The following is a 16419-nucleotide window of genomic DNA, read 5'->3' on the forward strand; positions in this document are numbered from 1 at the left end:
TCAAGTTAAAAAGAGATGTACAAACAACATAGCACATGCAAGGATAGTACATTTCTTTAACTTTCCCGAGGCAAAAAGTTAAAGATGGTTTAGTTTTTGATCTTTAAGGTGAAATATTTTTACATTTGAAAAAAAGTCTGATTTCACTTACAAATGAAAATGTTAGAAATCCCCTTCATTGATTTAATGCACGCTAGTTGAGTTCTGTGGTTTCTGCTTGACTTGGTCTTATATAACCAGTCGAATGGCTTATTTAGCTGACAGATATTTCTTATAATCAATAGAACCAACAGGTCAGAGTAATAGGTTAGAGAAACTAAATTAAGATCGAAGAAATCTACACTTGTTAGAGCAAATACAGTGTTTCCCCTTTTTTTCCGTTTTATTTAGGAGCCTGCTTTTAATCAGACATGAGCCATTGTTTTAGGACAGTGTGATAATAGGCCTCTTAGTAACTGGTAAAAAAAATGTATTTCTCTATCAGCAAACAACAATATTAGAACAGCTGAGAAAGTATTTACCTAAAATGTTTATAATTTTTTATCTAATTGATAGAAACCAAAATTTCATTCATGAATGCAATTTTGTTTACTACACAAAAAAGACGGTGTCTGCCATATTACAACTTACAAGCTGGTATTAAAAAAAGTATTTAAAATGGAATGTCATGTCATGTTTCTTCTAGTTGAGGACTAACTACGTTCAAATCACTGCAATGTTTTAAATACTCTCTCACTCTTTTGGTGGCTCTTCGAATTTTTCAAACTATCCATAAAATTTAAATATTCCTGTAGACTTCTAGCAACATACAAAATGTCATTCACATTCAACATTTTCACAAATCATTGAAACACAGCCATTACAACACCAGACAGTCCTTCCTAACTAATAACACAAAGTTCCCATTCTTCAAAGAAATACTTAAGACAGCAATCACACATAATCCGTCTACAAATGATTTGCTCACAAAAAATATCCATCACAAATAAATCAACAACAAAAAAGCTTGAGATGTAATACAACACAATGATAACAGAAAATCTATACAAAAAAAACATTGCAAAAGTGTGTTTTTTATCTGCATTTTTGACCACTGGGCTCTTACGTTCAAACACCGTTTTGTTTGAGATCAGCTGCTGTTATATGACACATGTAGGGATACGGTGTCAAAAAGACAACATGAAATGAAATCCTTGGGTATGAGGGCATCTTTATGCCAAGGCAGTTAGGATGAAAATAGAGAAAGAGAGAGATAAAATATATTCCCATTCAGAAGTCAAATGAATACATAAATACAAGAAATACTGGAGATCAGAGATTTGACACATTTGTACACATCTTTGTCATCTCGACAGATAAACTTCTTATTTCTCAAAAGGAAAATAATTGTATGCAGATGTGGATTTAAGCTATACATAATTTTCTTTGGATTATAAAAACGTCTATAGACATGCTGGCAACTCCAGTAAACTGTACATTGGTACAGCAATGCTACCTTATGAGCTTGATGCTACCGCTGGTATTCTTACATGGTTACGTTCAGCAGGTAGATTGATAGATAGGTTGTCATTTGCATTAGCAGCTTTATATGAATATATGCTAAATCTGCTAATTACAGGCAGAAATAATATATGAGGCTGATGAATCTCAATCACTTTTTAGAGATCAAGGATGCTACGCCAATTATTATTATAAATTTTTTTTTACGTTTTTGAGAATTGTTTTTGGTGTATAGTAGTACAAAAGGGGATATTTAATATTTCCTAATAAAACTGTTGATTTGATGAAGTATTTATTAAGCCAATTATATCAACTGGACCAAAGAAAATTCATTAGTTATTATCCACATACTTTAATTAAAGTCTAACCTCTATAGATGAGTATAAAAATAAGATCCAACAAGTATTTTCTGTTCAGCTTGTCAATTACAACTTCAAAATCAATTAAAACAAAAATATAAAATATGGTCAAGGCATTCGAGAAGTAAAAGAGAGACAGCGTGAGAGAGTGAGAAAAAAAAAAGCTGCAGGGAGGCAGATACAGTCGATGGAATCCAAAGGCCTGAGAGCAGTGAGGTGAAGTGACAAACGTAGCTACAGGCAGAATTAACTCAACCCCCCACAGACAGACGCACACACACACTCTGAGTAGATGAGGCAGTGCAGGGCCACTATTTGCATGCACTTGACTGAGGCTACACTCATGCAAAAAGTTAAAACAAACAAAAACGGTACAGTACAGTTCAGTACTGAAGGGCTACCAGGACCTGCACTGTGCTACTTGACTAACTAACCAGGAGAGAGGGGGAGAGAGAGAGAGAGTGAGAGAGAGAGAGAGAGAGAGAGAGAGAGAGAGAGAATATTACAAGCTTCATTTCGAAGCTTTGTGGATATAAAACACATCAACAGTAAAAATCCTTGTTGTTGTTTGCTGTAAACATGAGTTGGAGAGAGACAGAGAAAAGACAGAAGTTAAGTTATATACAGAAAAATAACATGTTTTCTCTGTTTTGTCGGGAGACATTCTCTTTTCCGATTTTTCTAATAGCTGTCCTTCATTTCTTCTTTCCTTACTTTTGCTCTCCGTGCTTCTCTGCCATACTCGACATCCGACCTTTAAAACTCTTTAAAGTCTGCCTTGGTTTCCAAGGCCAAAATATTTCCCAGACAGTAAAAGGAATGCTTGACAGTGGAAGTAAACAGACTCTCATTGGCTTTTCCTGTCCTAAAAACATGTTTCTGTCCCGTCAGACAGCCTTCTGAACACGAGCAAGCTACCTTAATCTACAACGGCAAGGCATGTAGAGCAGCTTTGGGGACATGGAAGTATTTTGCAAGTTCAGCTCAGGTCTGTTAAACCTGTACCCTCTCTCCTCATATCTGGGTTTGTATAGGTTGGCTGGGCGGTGTGTAGGGAGGGGGTGCTGGTGACGGCTTAATCCCACGGGTCCTCATGTAAGACAGGAACTGGTCGGGAATCTCTGCCAAGACGTCTTTGGCGAGTCGTGCCATACTAAGGATGTGGTTTCCTGTCCGGTCGATGTAGTCCCTGAATGGTACAAACTAAAAGGATAAAAGAAAACGACATTGGTTCAAGATACATTTAAAAAAAGGAGAAGGAGTTTGCAAACAGATGTTGAAAGTAAGGAGACACATATCCATAAGAAACAGAAACTGTTACTAAAATCTATGTCACCTAAAATTGATTGCCTAAAGGTGCACTTACACTAGGAAATCTGTACCATGCCCAAGCACGCTTCAGCCCTAAAGTCCAGTTTGTTTGATGAGCACGGTTCCACATCATTATCGAGACATCCTGCAGTGTCATGGCTTTGTCTGACTAAGAATAAGCTAAAACATCAGCAACTAGCCTTCATGTTGTCTGTGTTCTTAAATGTGCAAATGGGAGCTAAAACCTTGAATTTTCAGTTGTTGTTTTTTAACCTGTCTGCCTCTTGATTAGAAAAAAAGCTTAATATGTTGTATTAAAACGTTACGTACAAGAGGTAACTTTTCTCAGGCCTGGTTAGTCCTGGAGCAAAATCGTGCTTGAGCTTAACTTTGCAGAGTGTCAGTGTGTCCTAATGAAATCCTTGCAATCATAACAAGGCGCAGTAAAGCCTGAAAGCTTTCACCTTTATCACTTTCAGTAAACAAATGACATTGTGAGTTCAGTAAGAAAAGAGGAAAGATGAGAAAAATCAAAGAGATGAACAGGCTGAAGATAAAGTAAGCAGAAAAAGTAAATAGAAAATGACGAGTAGAGGAATAAGGGTTATAAGAAGAGTCCCAATTAGAAGAAGCAGATTATCTTTAATAAAAAGCCTGCTGCTCCGCCCCTTTACTTCAATCAAACTCTCTTTTTTTTAGTGAACATAAATAAGATGTGCAGAAAATGTAATGTTAGTTTTAGAATTTCAATAAGATTAAACTCTCTGCATGTTGATCATAGTTAAAGTCATACACGGAGCCTCTATATGACGCTGCTGTAAACTCTGTCTGTGCTGCAATGTATCGAAGATTGATCTTGTGCTGTGACCGTTGTGCCTCGTCTTGTCTCTTGGAAAAGACATCTTATCTATCATGTACATTTTGAGAATAACTTCAAATAAGTGGTCATTATTTTACTGATAATACTCTGAATTTCTCTAAAACATTGGGAATTTGGTGGGAAATATGTGGCTCATGGACTATCAATATTTTCTAAATGAGTTTTATTGTTATCTAGAATAATTCAGAGCAAATTGGCTAACTAGGATATCATTTTAATAAGTAGTGGAATTTTACTTCATTTCTGATTATACACAACAAATAAAAAATAGATTGTTAGGACACTTCATTATCCTGTTTTTCCTTCTAAATAACTGTTTACTTTAAGCAAAACCTGGAAAAATGGTGTCTCGTTGGTTGTGTACCTGAACAATGTCTCTTTCAGCATATCTTCCTCTGGATGAGATTCTGACTTCATCCCCGTCCAACTCAACCATGGCTGATAAAAATGAAAACAAAATATACAATTTAACATTATGTTGTACTGTTGTCTGATTTGAAAACAAATGGACCCACTGTGTAACAATAACAAATAAAACACAAAATTTCAAAGTTTACACGTTATCTTACCATCAAATTCAGCAGGCCCCACTCCAACAATGATGATTGACATGGGGAGACAAGAGGCCTGTATGAAAGAACAGAAACAATGAACCTTTGGTTAACTAAAAAATATGAAAACATGTTTCAATGTATAAATATCTTCACATTACGATTGTTAAGATAAATATGAGCTAAAAAGGGCTTTGAAGACAAGAACAGTTCGACACCAGCTCAAAGCTATGTACCATAATGGAATCAGCAGTCGACTGAGGATCTTTTGAATGAATTGTTGACAACAATTTGGGGTCATCTTACTAACTTATTGCTAACAGTTGGACAGTTATGAAGTTTAAACAAATAACACCTAATAACTGACCACATGGTGGAGCTATGGTATCACTTATTAGTATTTTAAACATAGTACAATTATTGACCATATGAAGCTTGAATACTTAAACACTTTTTGTTTCTGGGATTTCAGGTTTAAACGATTATTTCTTATATTTCAGTTTTTGAAACTTTTCAAAATATTTATCATGACATTCTGAAAAATATCACACCATATTCTGATGGGTTCATGAAGACCGCTAAAAAATGTGTGGAACTTTGACCAAGGATTTAGTAAAAGAGGAAATAATTTGCCGACAGTAATAATGACAGTAACTCATTTACTGTCACTACGGGCACATCGTTTCATGGATCTTCACTGAATCAGATATGTGAGAAGTGGAGTATGTCAACAATGTCTCAATAATCTGGGGGTGTGATTTGAGTCAGGACTTGTATTAAACATTAATCATTATGAACCATATTTGACATTTTGAACATGTGTAGATATAAAGCTATCGACTTTCAAAAAATGCTTTCTGGGATATCAGGTTTAAACAGTTCCTACTAATTCATTCCATTATAGTTTTTAGTATTTCCAAACATAGAAAATCCTCAACAAGATTTATGATATTAGTTGGAACCAAGATCAGAATTTTAACTCAGGATCAATCAATCAATCAATCAATCAGTCAATCAATCTCTATTCATAACAGATGTTATCTCGAGACACTTTACAGAAAGCAGGTAAAGGACCTTAATGTTTGTCTGTTAACATTAACAACAGAGCAGGTAACAAATGGATAAAATACAACCTAAACATTAATCATAAGAAATTAAAGCCAAGTGTGTGTGTGTGTGTGTGTGTGTGTGTGTGTGTGTGTGTGTGTGTGTGTGTGTGTGTGTGTGTGTGTGTGTGTGTGGTGTGCGTTTTCTTAAACACACACTCACGCACACATTAGAATAGGTGACTGTATGTTTGGAGCTGCAGTGGATGGACTCACGTTGACGATGGACTCCTTTGTCTGGGCCATGTCTGAGATGACTCCATCTGTGATGATAAGAAGTATGAAATACTGGGAGCCATCCTTGACTGAAGCAGCATACCTGTACACAAAAACACACCCAAACAACATGTCATGATAATTCATTACTCCAGCATGTTAAGCATCATTCTCTTTGGTCTTTTTTTAAAGAGGAAAAGCCATTGCACATCTTTTGGACTTGAAATAAAACTCCTGACTTCATATCACTCACTGCAAGGCTCTTAATCACTATCACGTATTTCTCTCTGTACATCTCTTTTCTTCTTTCATATTTCAAGCTCAATTACAACTTTCTATTTTTCTAGCAAATGTGACCTTTTCCTCCTATATGAGTATTGCACATTTTTTCATTTATAGACACAGATATATAGAGCTTTGGTCTCTGCTAAGTGTCACCATTTCCATCCCTTGATTTTAACCGATATTTAAGTGTCTCTCACTGCAGTAGATCACAACAAATCAAGTAGAGGCAGATTGAGAAGCAACAAGCAAAGAGTAAAAGAGACAAGAAAACCGTTACTAAGCTGCAAGTGGGAGTGAAGCAAGACATTCTCTATTTTCATAAAGAAAGAAGGAGGAAACATTAGAGAAACATAAGGGTGTAACCTAGTAACATACCTACGCAGAGCTGATACAGAAATGCATGCACATAAATGTACTTTTACAATTGTCCCCGGAGGGCCATGAAGGTTCACCGTTAAGAGAATGTAATGAATTTATACTGTATTCTGTGAATGAAATTGAAGTCAGCCAGGGGGTGTAAGATTTTTAAGAATGTGGCTTTATTATGTTCAATATCTATATTATGGAATAGATTGGACTGTTTGAGACTCTCCCCTCTGGCAAGAGGCTGCAGACCAAAACCTCTCACCACAAAAAAATGTTTCTTCCTCTGAGCTGTCAGCCTCATGAACAATGTCTCTGCCCTCACACTACATACAGTAACACTGACTGATGTTCAGCCCCACAGTCACAAGTCGGATTTTTATGCATTTGCTCTCACTGGACTTTAAACTTACACTTACATATGCACATGTAAGAATTTGAATTTTCACCTACACAGCTCATTAAACCTTTAGTACATATTGTGTTTTCAGATTTTTAAATTCTATTTTGTATTCTTTTGTGAACTGTTTTACACCGAAACACCAACAAAAAGCAATTCCTATTCTTAAAAAAAACCTGTTGGTACCACGAACAGTTCCTCTAATAGTGACAAAACAGATGCAAAAGCTGCATCAGAGAAAGAGGAGATCATCTAAAAATAGAAGACAGAGAAAGAAAACCGAAATCAGGAGTAGTTTTCTATTGAGAACATAATTATTAATACGACTGTCAAATATGAAGCTGCAGCAAAGATAAAGACAGTTGATCTTTAGTTTCAGACTTGGAACAAGTCTAAATCTCCTTTATACAATTTGAACCCTGAATGAGTTGTGATTACACATACACAGTGTTTCTGTGCTTTATACCAAAAATGATATTTCTAATGATGGACTTTCAAAATAGTCACTATTAAACTTGACTCACAGAAGACTCATCGTTTTTTCGAATCCTGGTTTCAGCTCTCTTTCCTTACGGTTGTGCTTAGATTAAACAAATAAATACAAAAAAGTGGTGTGCTTTAGAGGTGATAGAAGCTGCATTTTAAGTCTTGGCAATTGACACCTACAGTAGTTAGCTGTTTATCCCCTTCTTTTAAACATTGTTATCGTTTCTCTTTAGTTTCAGCTCATGAAGGAGAAACATCCTATTTCCAAAAAGTGAAACAAAGAGTTTTAATGTATTCATGGTAGACACAGATATATAGAGCTTTGGTCTCTGCAAGTAGCTCATTGTGAGAATGTGTAAAAAAATAGGATCGAAGTCAATGACGGATGTTCATAGGTTGATGAAAAGGACACGCGTAAGAAAATTAGAAGAGTAGATGAGTAGAGGTCTGTCTCTGTATGGCTGCCTGTTGCTTGACATCGCCTCAGAATTATTCTGCCTCTTCATGTGTAGCAGCATATTTAACAGAAAAGACATTTTCCTTGTTCATCAAGCATGAACTCAGTTTTTTTTTTACTTCAAACTGTTGTCTTAGTCATGTCTGTCTGACCTTTCTGCTGCATAAATGATGTTCTCACTCACACAAAGATGAAGTGAGCTGTCAGGCACTTTCTCTGTTTGTGTATTTCTCTCCCCCTCAAACTCGTGCTACCTGGCAACACTTGTGCACAGCTCTAATTACAGCAAACCTGAGGACACCTGCTAAGTGTTAGTTACAGAGTTATACTGCATGTATCCGTGCTCTTTCATCTAAACTCACATGAGACAATTATTATATCAACATTTACAGCAGATACTCGTGCATAAAACATGTTATATTATTCAAATAGATTTAGAATCAAACCTTAACCAAGGAAATCAATAACTACACAAGGAAAATTAGTAAATAAAAAAACATTTATATTAACTCCAAAAAAGTAGGATTATGTTTGTAACCTGGCCACATGGTTGATGACAGGGGAGAAGTTAGTGGGTCCGTAAAGCTGAACTGACTTCAGACTCTGGTAGTAGGCTTCCATCACTCCTTCAATTCCTGCACAGTAAGGGTTCTGAGGGTTCCCATTCTACGTTAAGGAAAACCAAATGAAAAAAAAGCAGATATAAGAAAAGAGAATCATTTAAAACTCTTAACATTAATTCAGATGCCTTTGCATAAAAAGATGGGGGAAAAAACCAGGGCCTTTTTGTGTGCCTATTTTAATACATATTTTGGAACAATTTAGGAATTGATCCTGTAGATCTTCTCAAAATTGATATGGGTGCAATAGAAGGAGGAACGGTTTGTCTAATTGACAAATAATTAAAAAGAGGGAGGCCTTTTTCTTAAAGAGTAACACGTTTTTGTTTCAACAGAAACAAGAAGTCTTGCAGTGAGGAGTTGCAAGATGGAGTGGAGGTCAATAAATACTGCTATTGATCAATTGTTATACGCTGGCAATTAGGCTTAAACTTGTTATACCTATAAGCTCATTAAGACTCCACTTGGGTAATGTCTGGCTAATTGAGCTCTGTTGGATGGTCAAAGCTAACATGTAAATCTTGTGTTTTGCTCTTATGCTCAGGATTGCAAAAAAAAAAAAAAAAATCTAAGCTCTTTATAATTCCATGTATTTTTTGAACTATTGTATTTATGGCTTTCAAGGATCAGTCACTCTTCATATAGAAGTATTTTATTAAACTAAGTACTTTCTGAGCCAGCAACAGTCGGGCCATTTAATTAGTCTACTTTAATAAGCATGTGCTTATTTCATATCAATTTAATTCTGGCAGAATGAGTAAACTTTAAATAGCCAATATGCCTATTCTTTTTGTTGGGTTGGAATATAATACATGGGGACAATACACATTTTATTAGACATGGTTAAGAATATGTATATACTATACATCTTAAACCTTTTTATGTCAGTGGATGAGATAAACATCAATAGTTCTGCAATATACTAAAAAACAATAACAACAAAGCACTAAACCCCCATTGAGAAAAAGTTCATAAAAAACACTATGATGAACATCTTGATCTTACCAAGGCAAACTCATGCGACACTCGCCCGTCAGGTGGCAGCTTGGCTCCAAATCCAAGCGCAGGAAACATCTTATCACTGTCGTAGTCCTGGATGATTTCTCCAACTGCCTTCAGGGCCATTGCATAGGCATTTAGCTGGTAGGGACTCATGTAGTGAAGTGAGGTGGGCTGGGCAGGGTTACCTGTTTGTGACAAAAAGGAACACAGAGTCAGAGCACAGTGAACAGTAATAAGATTGGGCTACAGACGAGGTGACACGTCGCAGCTTCAAAGTAAACCCACTAAAGTCAGTCTCACACATCCATTAAAGCTAGGTGAATTGTTTCCTTTAATCTCCAGTCAATTATACTTTTTAAAAGAACTAGTAATATAACTGAATATAAAGGCAAGATTGTTTTCCAAATCATGGGTAAAGTGGTTTAAAATAGCTAACTGCTATTTAGCTGCTATTTACACACAAGTACATGGTATTCATTTTGCTTATTGAAACTGCTTTTAATAAACAGCACTTTAGACTCACCGTTGGAAGCTGTGAAATCAATGGCCACGGTAAAGTTAATCTGAGTCCTGAGAAGACAAAAGCACAGAGAGGAAAAATGTCCCCAAGGGGATAATAAAACAATAATGGTTTATTAATCCACAATCCCAAACCCCCCTTCTCATGTTGACCCCCCCTAAAACTCACCTAATATACAAAGAAATATATATTCTAACAAGAAACAAGAAAGATAATGGAACTGCAGACATAATCAACTTGTAGTTTTCTGTCAGCTTATTAAGTCTGTGTTCCTTCTGCCCTTTGGCTGAAACAGTGATAAGAAATGACAATGAGTTTTTAAACATGGCATTGCTCAAAGGACGTACAATTATTGTAAAAGAACACAGCTAGAGTCTCCTTCACATCTGCACACGGCAGGGTTGCATGTATGAACCACACTTTGCTGCAAACTTTTAAATGACTGTAAAACGTCACATAAATAAAAGCCCATCGAATTTAATGCTTAGTCCCTTGTACAAGCCTGGTGTTGCTACACATTATAACAAACAAAGAAAGGTCTCAATTGCAGTATAAGCTCCTGTGCATTTAGTGGTGGTTAGTTTACAGATATGAGCAGTAATCCACCGACAAATCTGTCCAACAAAGACAAAATAATGGTGGCAGCAAGTTGGTATACTGTCATACAAAGTGAGATAAAAGTAATTTATTGTGTTATTATGATAATATGATTATCAATATTCTCATTTTGGAGAAAGCTAAATATTCTTTATGGTGAAAATTAAATGTTTTATTACAGATTTTCCATCATTGCTGTACAATAGATGCATTGGCTAAGCAGTTTGGTTTGTATGTATTAATGGACTGTATCGTATTGAATCCTGAGGTTACTTCATGGACTGAAGCAAATAAAAGCCTGAGCTATTAATTTAAGTTTTTATGGTATATTTAGTATTCTATTGTGATGTGGATCACTTTAAGTGCCCAGCCATTGATATTGTTGTAGACAGCAAGTAAACATTTACAAATACTTAAAGACTGCAAAACAACTCAACGTGCTTTACATTCACCCTTTCAAATACATGCATTCTTCTTTTACAAATCTTTACATCTTCACACACTGATAGCTACAATAGTTGAAGTTCAGGCGTTCGGTAACTTGCCAAAGGACACATCATGACTTACAAAGGCAGACATTTGTCAGTGTCTGATGCTTGATGAAAAAATCTTTTTGTTTAGGAGAGTAGTGCTGGGTAGTGCATACAGAACAAAAAGGACCTTCATATCAAGGATATCTCTAAAAATCCTCAAGAGGCAATTTGTTTTACAGACAGCAGTACCATACAAAATTAACTGGGAAGACAAAATTGCACACACCAGATAACAAACACAACATTGGTTGAATGGACAATGGAAATGAAATAAATATTATAAATAATTATCAAAATGAACTTATATTTAAAAGTCTGAAGGCAATCAGATTGTAATAGCACTTGTAAAAGTATTTAATTATGAATGTAAATTATATCCTGGCACTTTTATTTAACATATTGTTGATAACATAATATGGGCCTGATTTACTAAGATCTCAATCAGACAGTACTTAACACTGTCACAATCACCACAATTTTTGCCTGGCTTGGTAAATCACAATGTGTGTACTAAATTAACTTTGCATTTTCTCCTCCCAGTATTTTGCGCGCTGAGGCAGAAGCGCCTCGTGTTGCATATTCAGGGAAACGTACTATTTGGACAATACGAGTTGTTTTGCTCATATGAAAGACGCAATCCTCACTGCACGCTGTTAGTAGATCAGATAGAAAATTTTTTGCTGGTGGTATCAAGTTTGCACACGTTTTAATACACGCAAACGCTTAGTAAATCAGGCCCTATGACGTCGATAGCTTCTGGACAGGTAGGCATTTCTATATTCACCAGCAGGTGGCAGCGTGAGGTCATTTGTTTCACATGAAAGTGAAACTTAAACAAGTGGCTTGAGTAAACCCTGTGGCCTGGTATTGTGGCGTGGCTGCTGAAGTATGTGCATGGTGCTGACAGCTTCTATGTTTTGCCATCATTTCCTGCAGAGTAATAAAGTGCATGGTTTTTAAACTAAAAGTACCGCTGTGGACTGAGTGATTTAACTGTTCAAACCTTAGACATCACTCGACAGCAAAGCATGAGATAACTATGATATGAATGCAGCCTAACGTTACTTTGCAATCTGTTATGAACAATAATGCTTGCTTGGTCACTCTAATCTTTCTTCTTATTTAAGCTACACTATTATTTCTTTTTCTTTTGTGTAAATGATTTCCATGGAGCCGTATGCACTTCTCTCGAGATGTACTTGGCCTCTGCTAAAGTAACATAGTAAAGTAACCAGGCCATTGGGTGGAGCTATGAACATGGGAGAGCTGTCATTTTCCATTGAAAATTATTGTTACATTTAGGCAGCCATCTACTGTCATTAAAGGAGCAATATGTAACTCTGACACATAGAGTTTAAAATGGGTACTGCAGTCCAAATTAAAAAGAATTGAAGAGAGCTGTTGCCTCCTCCCTTAAGTCGATGTGCATGCAGGTTGCCATGTCGCAGCCACTCAAGCTTCAGTGTTTAACCAGCTCTTCATTGGTCTTAAAACCTTTCTGCTAACTAATGTCTCTCCATTTTTTTCAAAAGCATGTACAATATTTATCCTAGTTTTACCACTTTTCTGGTTGTGGAGCTTTACTGAAAAATTACTGACCTCCTTTATGTCAGTGAGAAGGTCATTTTGTAATTCAATTCAGTAGATATCTTATAAATTTGTTCCTTTAATGTAAATATTAAAGTCAATGTTCGAGCTTCATTTGTCTCTGTAATTAAGGCTGGCCTTACTCGACAAGGATCTGAACACAAACTGCAAAAGTGGCATTGCGTTCCACACTTTTTATTCCGCATTTAGACGAGAGTCTTTGAGTGGAAATCTGCGTGCATACAGTGACGCAAAAGTGTATGAAACAGGATGTAGTATGCATGCTAGGTGGTACTGTGAGCACTACCATACAACACCACCAAGAGTGTTCAGACTTCCTTAACTGGGCTTAACTGCTGAAATGAGTCCTGGATAGATGTTGTTGTTTGCCTGTACTGCCCATGGATGTGACATCAATGCGTACTCGACGAGAGCCAGCATGAGCAGCTCAGAGCACACTTTGATGTTTTTAACCCTTTAGACGGTAATGTGAGCATTTTTAAGATTTCCACTCAGGAGGGTGGGCTTAAAAACTATTTTATTGCATTTTTAAGCCCAAAAACAAGTTCACTGTCTAAACAAAAGTTACATCTGATAAAACAGTTTGACTCTTTCTCCCGGGAGCCGTACTGTGTAAAGCCAGGCTAATATAATAATAATAGTCCTCCCTGTTTTATCGTCATTTTGGTTACTGTTAATGTAAGACTGACCTGACCAGTCTATTATTATACTTTACTGTTGCTGCTAATACAACAAATACTTTAACCATTATTACCGACATTGTAGCTATGAATCAATCTTATGTATGTATTCATTTGTCAAGCTTGACATGTTTGCAGCATGCTCCATTGAAAACAGCGTATTTGAAACGGAGCAGAGCATAGTGGTGCTGTTGGCACACTCTAGGTACAGGCCGGGACATTGCTGTGGAAACAGGAGCAATGACTAGAGTGGCAGTGAACAAGGTGTATGTGGAAACTGGCAGTTAATTTTGCATTCAAATCTTGTTTTTTTTACTCGTAATCATCAAGTCAATTTCATTAAATGTGCTTGTCTCGGGGGACAGTTAGAAGGACAAGGCTGCATGGAAGGTGATTTGAATGAATTCTGGTCCAGTTCCCCACAAGCTTCAGCCAAGCAGCCTAAATTATGAATGCCCTCTGTCTTTCCTTCCAAATTCCTCTCTGTCACGCACATAGACAAAGTTTGAGAGAGGAACTCCAGTTTTGTTCGTGGGAAAGAACAGCACAAGAAACGAGGTGGGGGACAGAGAACATTACAAAAGACAAAAGAAGAGTATAAAGGGAGGGGAGCAGTGCTCAATCAAGCATGTCACTCTGAAATGCCAAGCCAAATGAACAACTATGTTACATTTCATCAGCAGTCTGAATAACGTTCATATAAATGTCAGCAAAAGCAGAAACTGGCAATTACATAATATATCCAGAAATAGTGCCAAGTGGATGAATACTTGTGTTGCACTACTGGTATTGATCAACATTATCAACCTGTGCTGTTTGAACCTCTCAACAGTCTGTACTGTGGCCAACCCTGTTTGACCCCAACAGTCTGGTGTTTGACAAGGTAATTGCTCCATACACTTTCAGTCAACTTTAACAACAGGCTGAGAGCAGAAGCCCTTCGACAAAGCATTACATCAAAAACACTTGTCAATAACACGTTCTGTTTTTTGAAAATCAAAACAGAGGCATTTTTTTCAAATATACCTGCCTTACAATGTGTGCCAGTGATCACAATACCTAATAAGACCCATTTTGTTTTTTGTACCAGGCTGTAAAAATGCTTATTTATGCCATAAAAACTGCCTTTCTGCCAGTCGTGTGTATGTGGAGCCAGACTGAAGTGGACTCTATGAACTGCAGATTTTTGCACTTTCACATTGGATTAATTTTTTTGTTCTGCTTGGGAACAATATAGTGCAGGCTAGGGGGGACTGGGGAGTGGGCACCTGCTCCACAGGCTTTGGAATGACGACTGGACCTAGTGTGGCCCTTAAATTGCAAGCTGGTTGTTGCATTAAAAAGTGAAGATCACCACAAGTGTCTCATGTAGTCATTTAACTCCGGAAAGACAATTTCACTGTAAGTCGTTTTCATGTAAAAACTCCTGAAAATATTTAGATCATTTCAGGAGGACTGCTCTGGATATTCTCTTGATCTTGCCTTGCTCACATATGTTGGAAACTGCCATGTGTTGGTCAAGCCTGGAGTGAAATGAACAAAAGCCCTGCAAAAACGCTTAATCCCAGCATGCCCTGCAGCACCTCACACCTAGGTATGAAGTGTAGGGGGAACCCAGACTCAAGTACCTCTTTTAAGCAGATCTGAAGGATAACAGCAGTGAGTCCCTTGATATAAAAAACTCTGGTTGTTCATTCACTCTCATGTGCTTATCAGAATTAGAGGACCCTTTTCTACTTCCATGGCATGTTTTTTTTTAAGATTTTTGGCACACAGTCCAGCACAGAGAGGTTCTTTCTTTATATTTTCCTTGACATTCTTGAACTCAACTGGACAGCAGTGCTGCAGACAGCACACAGACAATCCTGCTTCCTGAAGAAGAATACACAATAAATCTCATCCTGCAACTAGAAAGGCAATAGAAAATAGCTCCTGTCAAAGATCTGACTCCTGACATTGTCCACTGTTACGGATAGATTCCCAAGGAAACTAGGTCACAGGTTTCATTGCTTGTCAGAAGCTATCGACTGCACCTGCGATGCTCTCCTCACCTAATGGTTGTTGACAATCAGCTGGGCTGGGAGGCTATATACAGTAGGGAGGTGGAAGGCTTCTTTGCTCAGCTGGTTGAGAGTCAACAACATCAATTGGCTTTCTGTGATTTAGCTTTTGAATAAAGCTCCCAGTTGAGGTTTGAAGTTTATACAGTATTTCCCTCTGTTCTTTGACTACTTTTGTTTTGAACTCCAACTGTATGTTTGTCTCTCACTTTGACAGAATTAATGGGTGCTTTGAAGGGTGGTTCCTCTTAAAGAAACCAACACCTGTGATACCTTTTTGTAAAGCAACAAAAATAAACTTCCACATCTGTTGTCTAGGACATCGGTTTTAAAGATAATCTTCTGGAAGGAGATTCTGTGACACGTGGACGATTTTATTTTCGATTTTGTATTTTGTAAGTTTCCCAACTTACGACCTCTGATATTTAGATGTTGGTTACTGTTGTTTTTAAATGGGTGTGTATGTGACGCAGACCCAGACGCATGTGGAATCTTAAGAAACTGCAGTTTGTTGCACTTATGCATTGGGTTCATTTTTCAGCAGATACTTACAAACACTAACAATACATAAAGTAGTTTGAAGGTAAGGATTGTCATAAAAGAATAATCTCCCGAATTTGAGTGAGTAACCCTTTTTGTAACTTGCACATTGGACCTCACGTTTGGGGTGAAGTATACTTTACGGTTCTTTTTATAGTCCCCAACTTTTTCACCTGAAAAGTGAAAATGTTCTATTCAAGACAAAAAGGCATTTCAAAATGTTCCCAAAAAGTCTACTTTCCCCTTATATCTAAGTGCCAGAGGGAAACATGCATCATTGCACTGAGTGGCCTAAAAAAAGCATCACAGGTTGTGCGATGCGACCTCTCCTGATGATATTTAAAC

The 16419-nt window shown here is 37.0% G+C and overlaps 1 protein-coding gene across 1 annotated transcript in view; it reads right to left on the reverse strand.

Moving 5' to 3' along the window:
- Positions 1-2038: 2038 nt before the first annotated feature.
- Positions 2039-16419, reverse strand: part of LOC306817726 (copine-8) — a 67297-nt gene continuing 52916 nt past the window's right edge. Inside the window, exons 14-20 of the mRNA XM_079334840.1 lie at positions 10060-10106; positions 9540-9721; positions 8453-8580; positions 5924-6026; positions 4620-4677; positions 4415-4488; positions 2039-3062 (exon numbers count right to left, since the gene is read on the reverse strand). Of these exons, the coding sequence (XP_079190966.1) occupies positions 2874-3062; positions 4415-4488; positions 4620-4677; positions 5924-6026; positions 8453-8580; positions 9540-9721; positions 10060-10106 (781 nt within the window). The 3' untranslated portion in view covers positions 2039-2873. The remainder of the gene's footprint in view (positions 3063-4414; positions 4489-4619; positions 4678-5923; positions 6027-8452; positions 8581-9539; positions 9722-10059; positions 10107-16419) is intronic.

This window comes from Symphodus melops, assembly GCF_947650265.1.
Source record: "Symphodus melops genome assembly, chromosome: 22".
In the NCBI taxonomy this organism is placed as follows: Eukaryota; Metazoa; Chordata; class Actinopteri; order Labriformes; family Labridae; genus Symphodus; species Symphodus melops.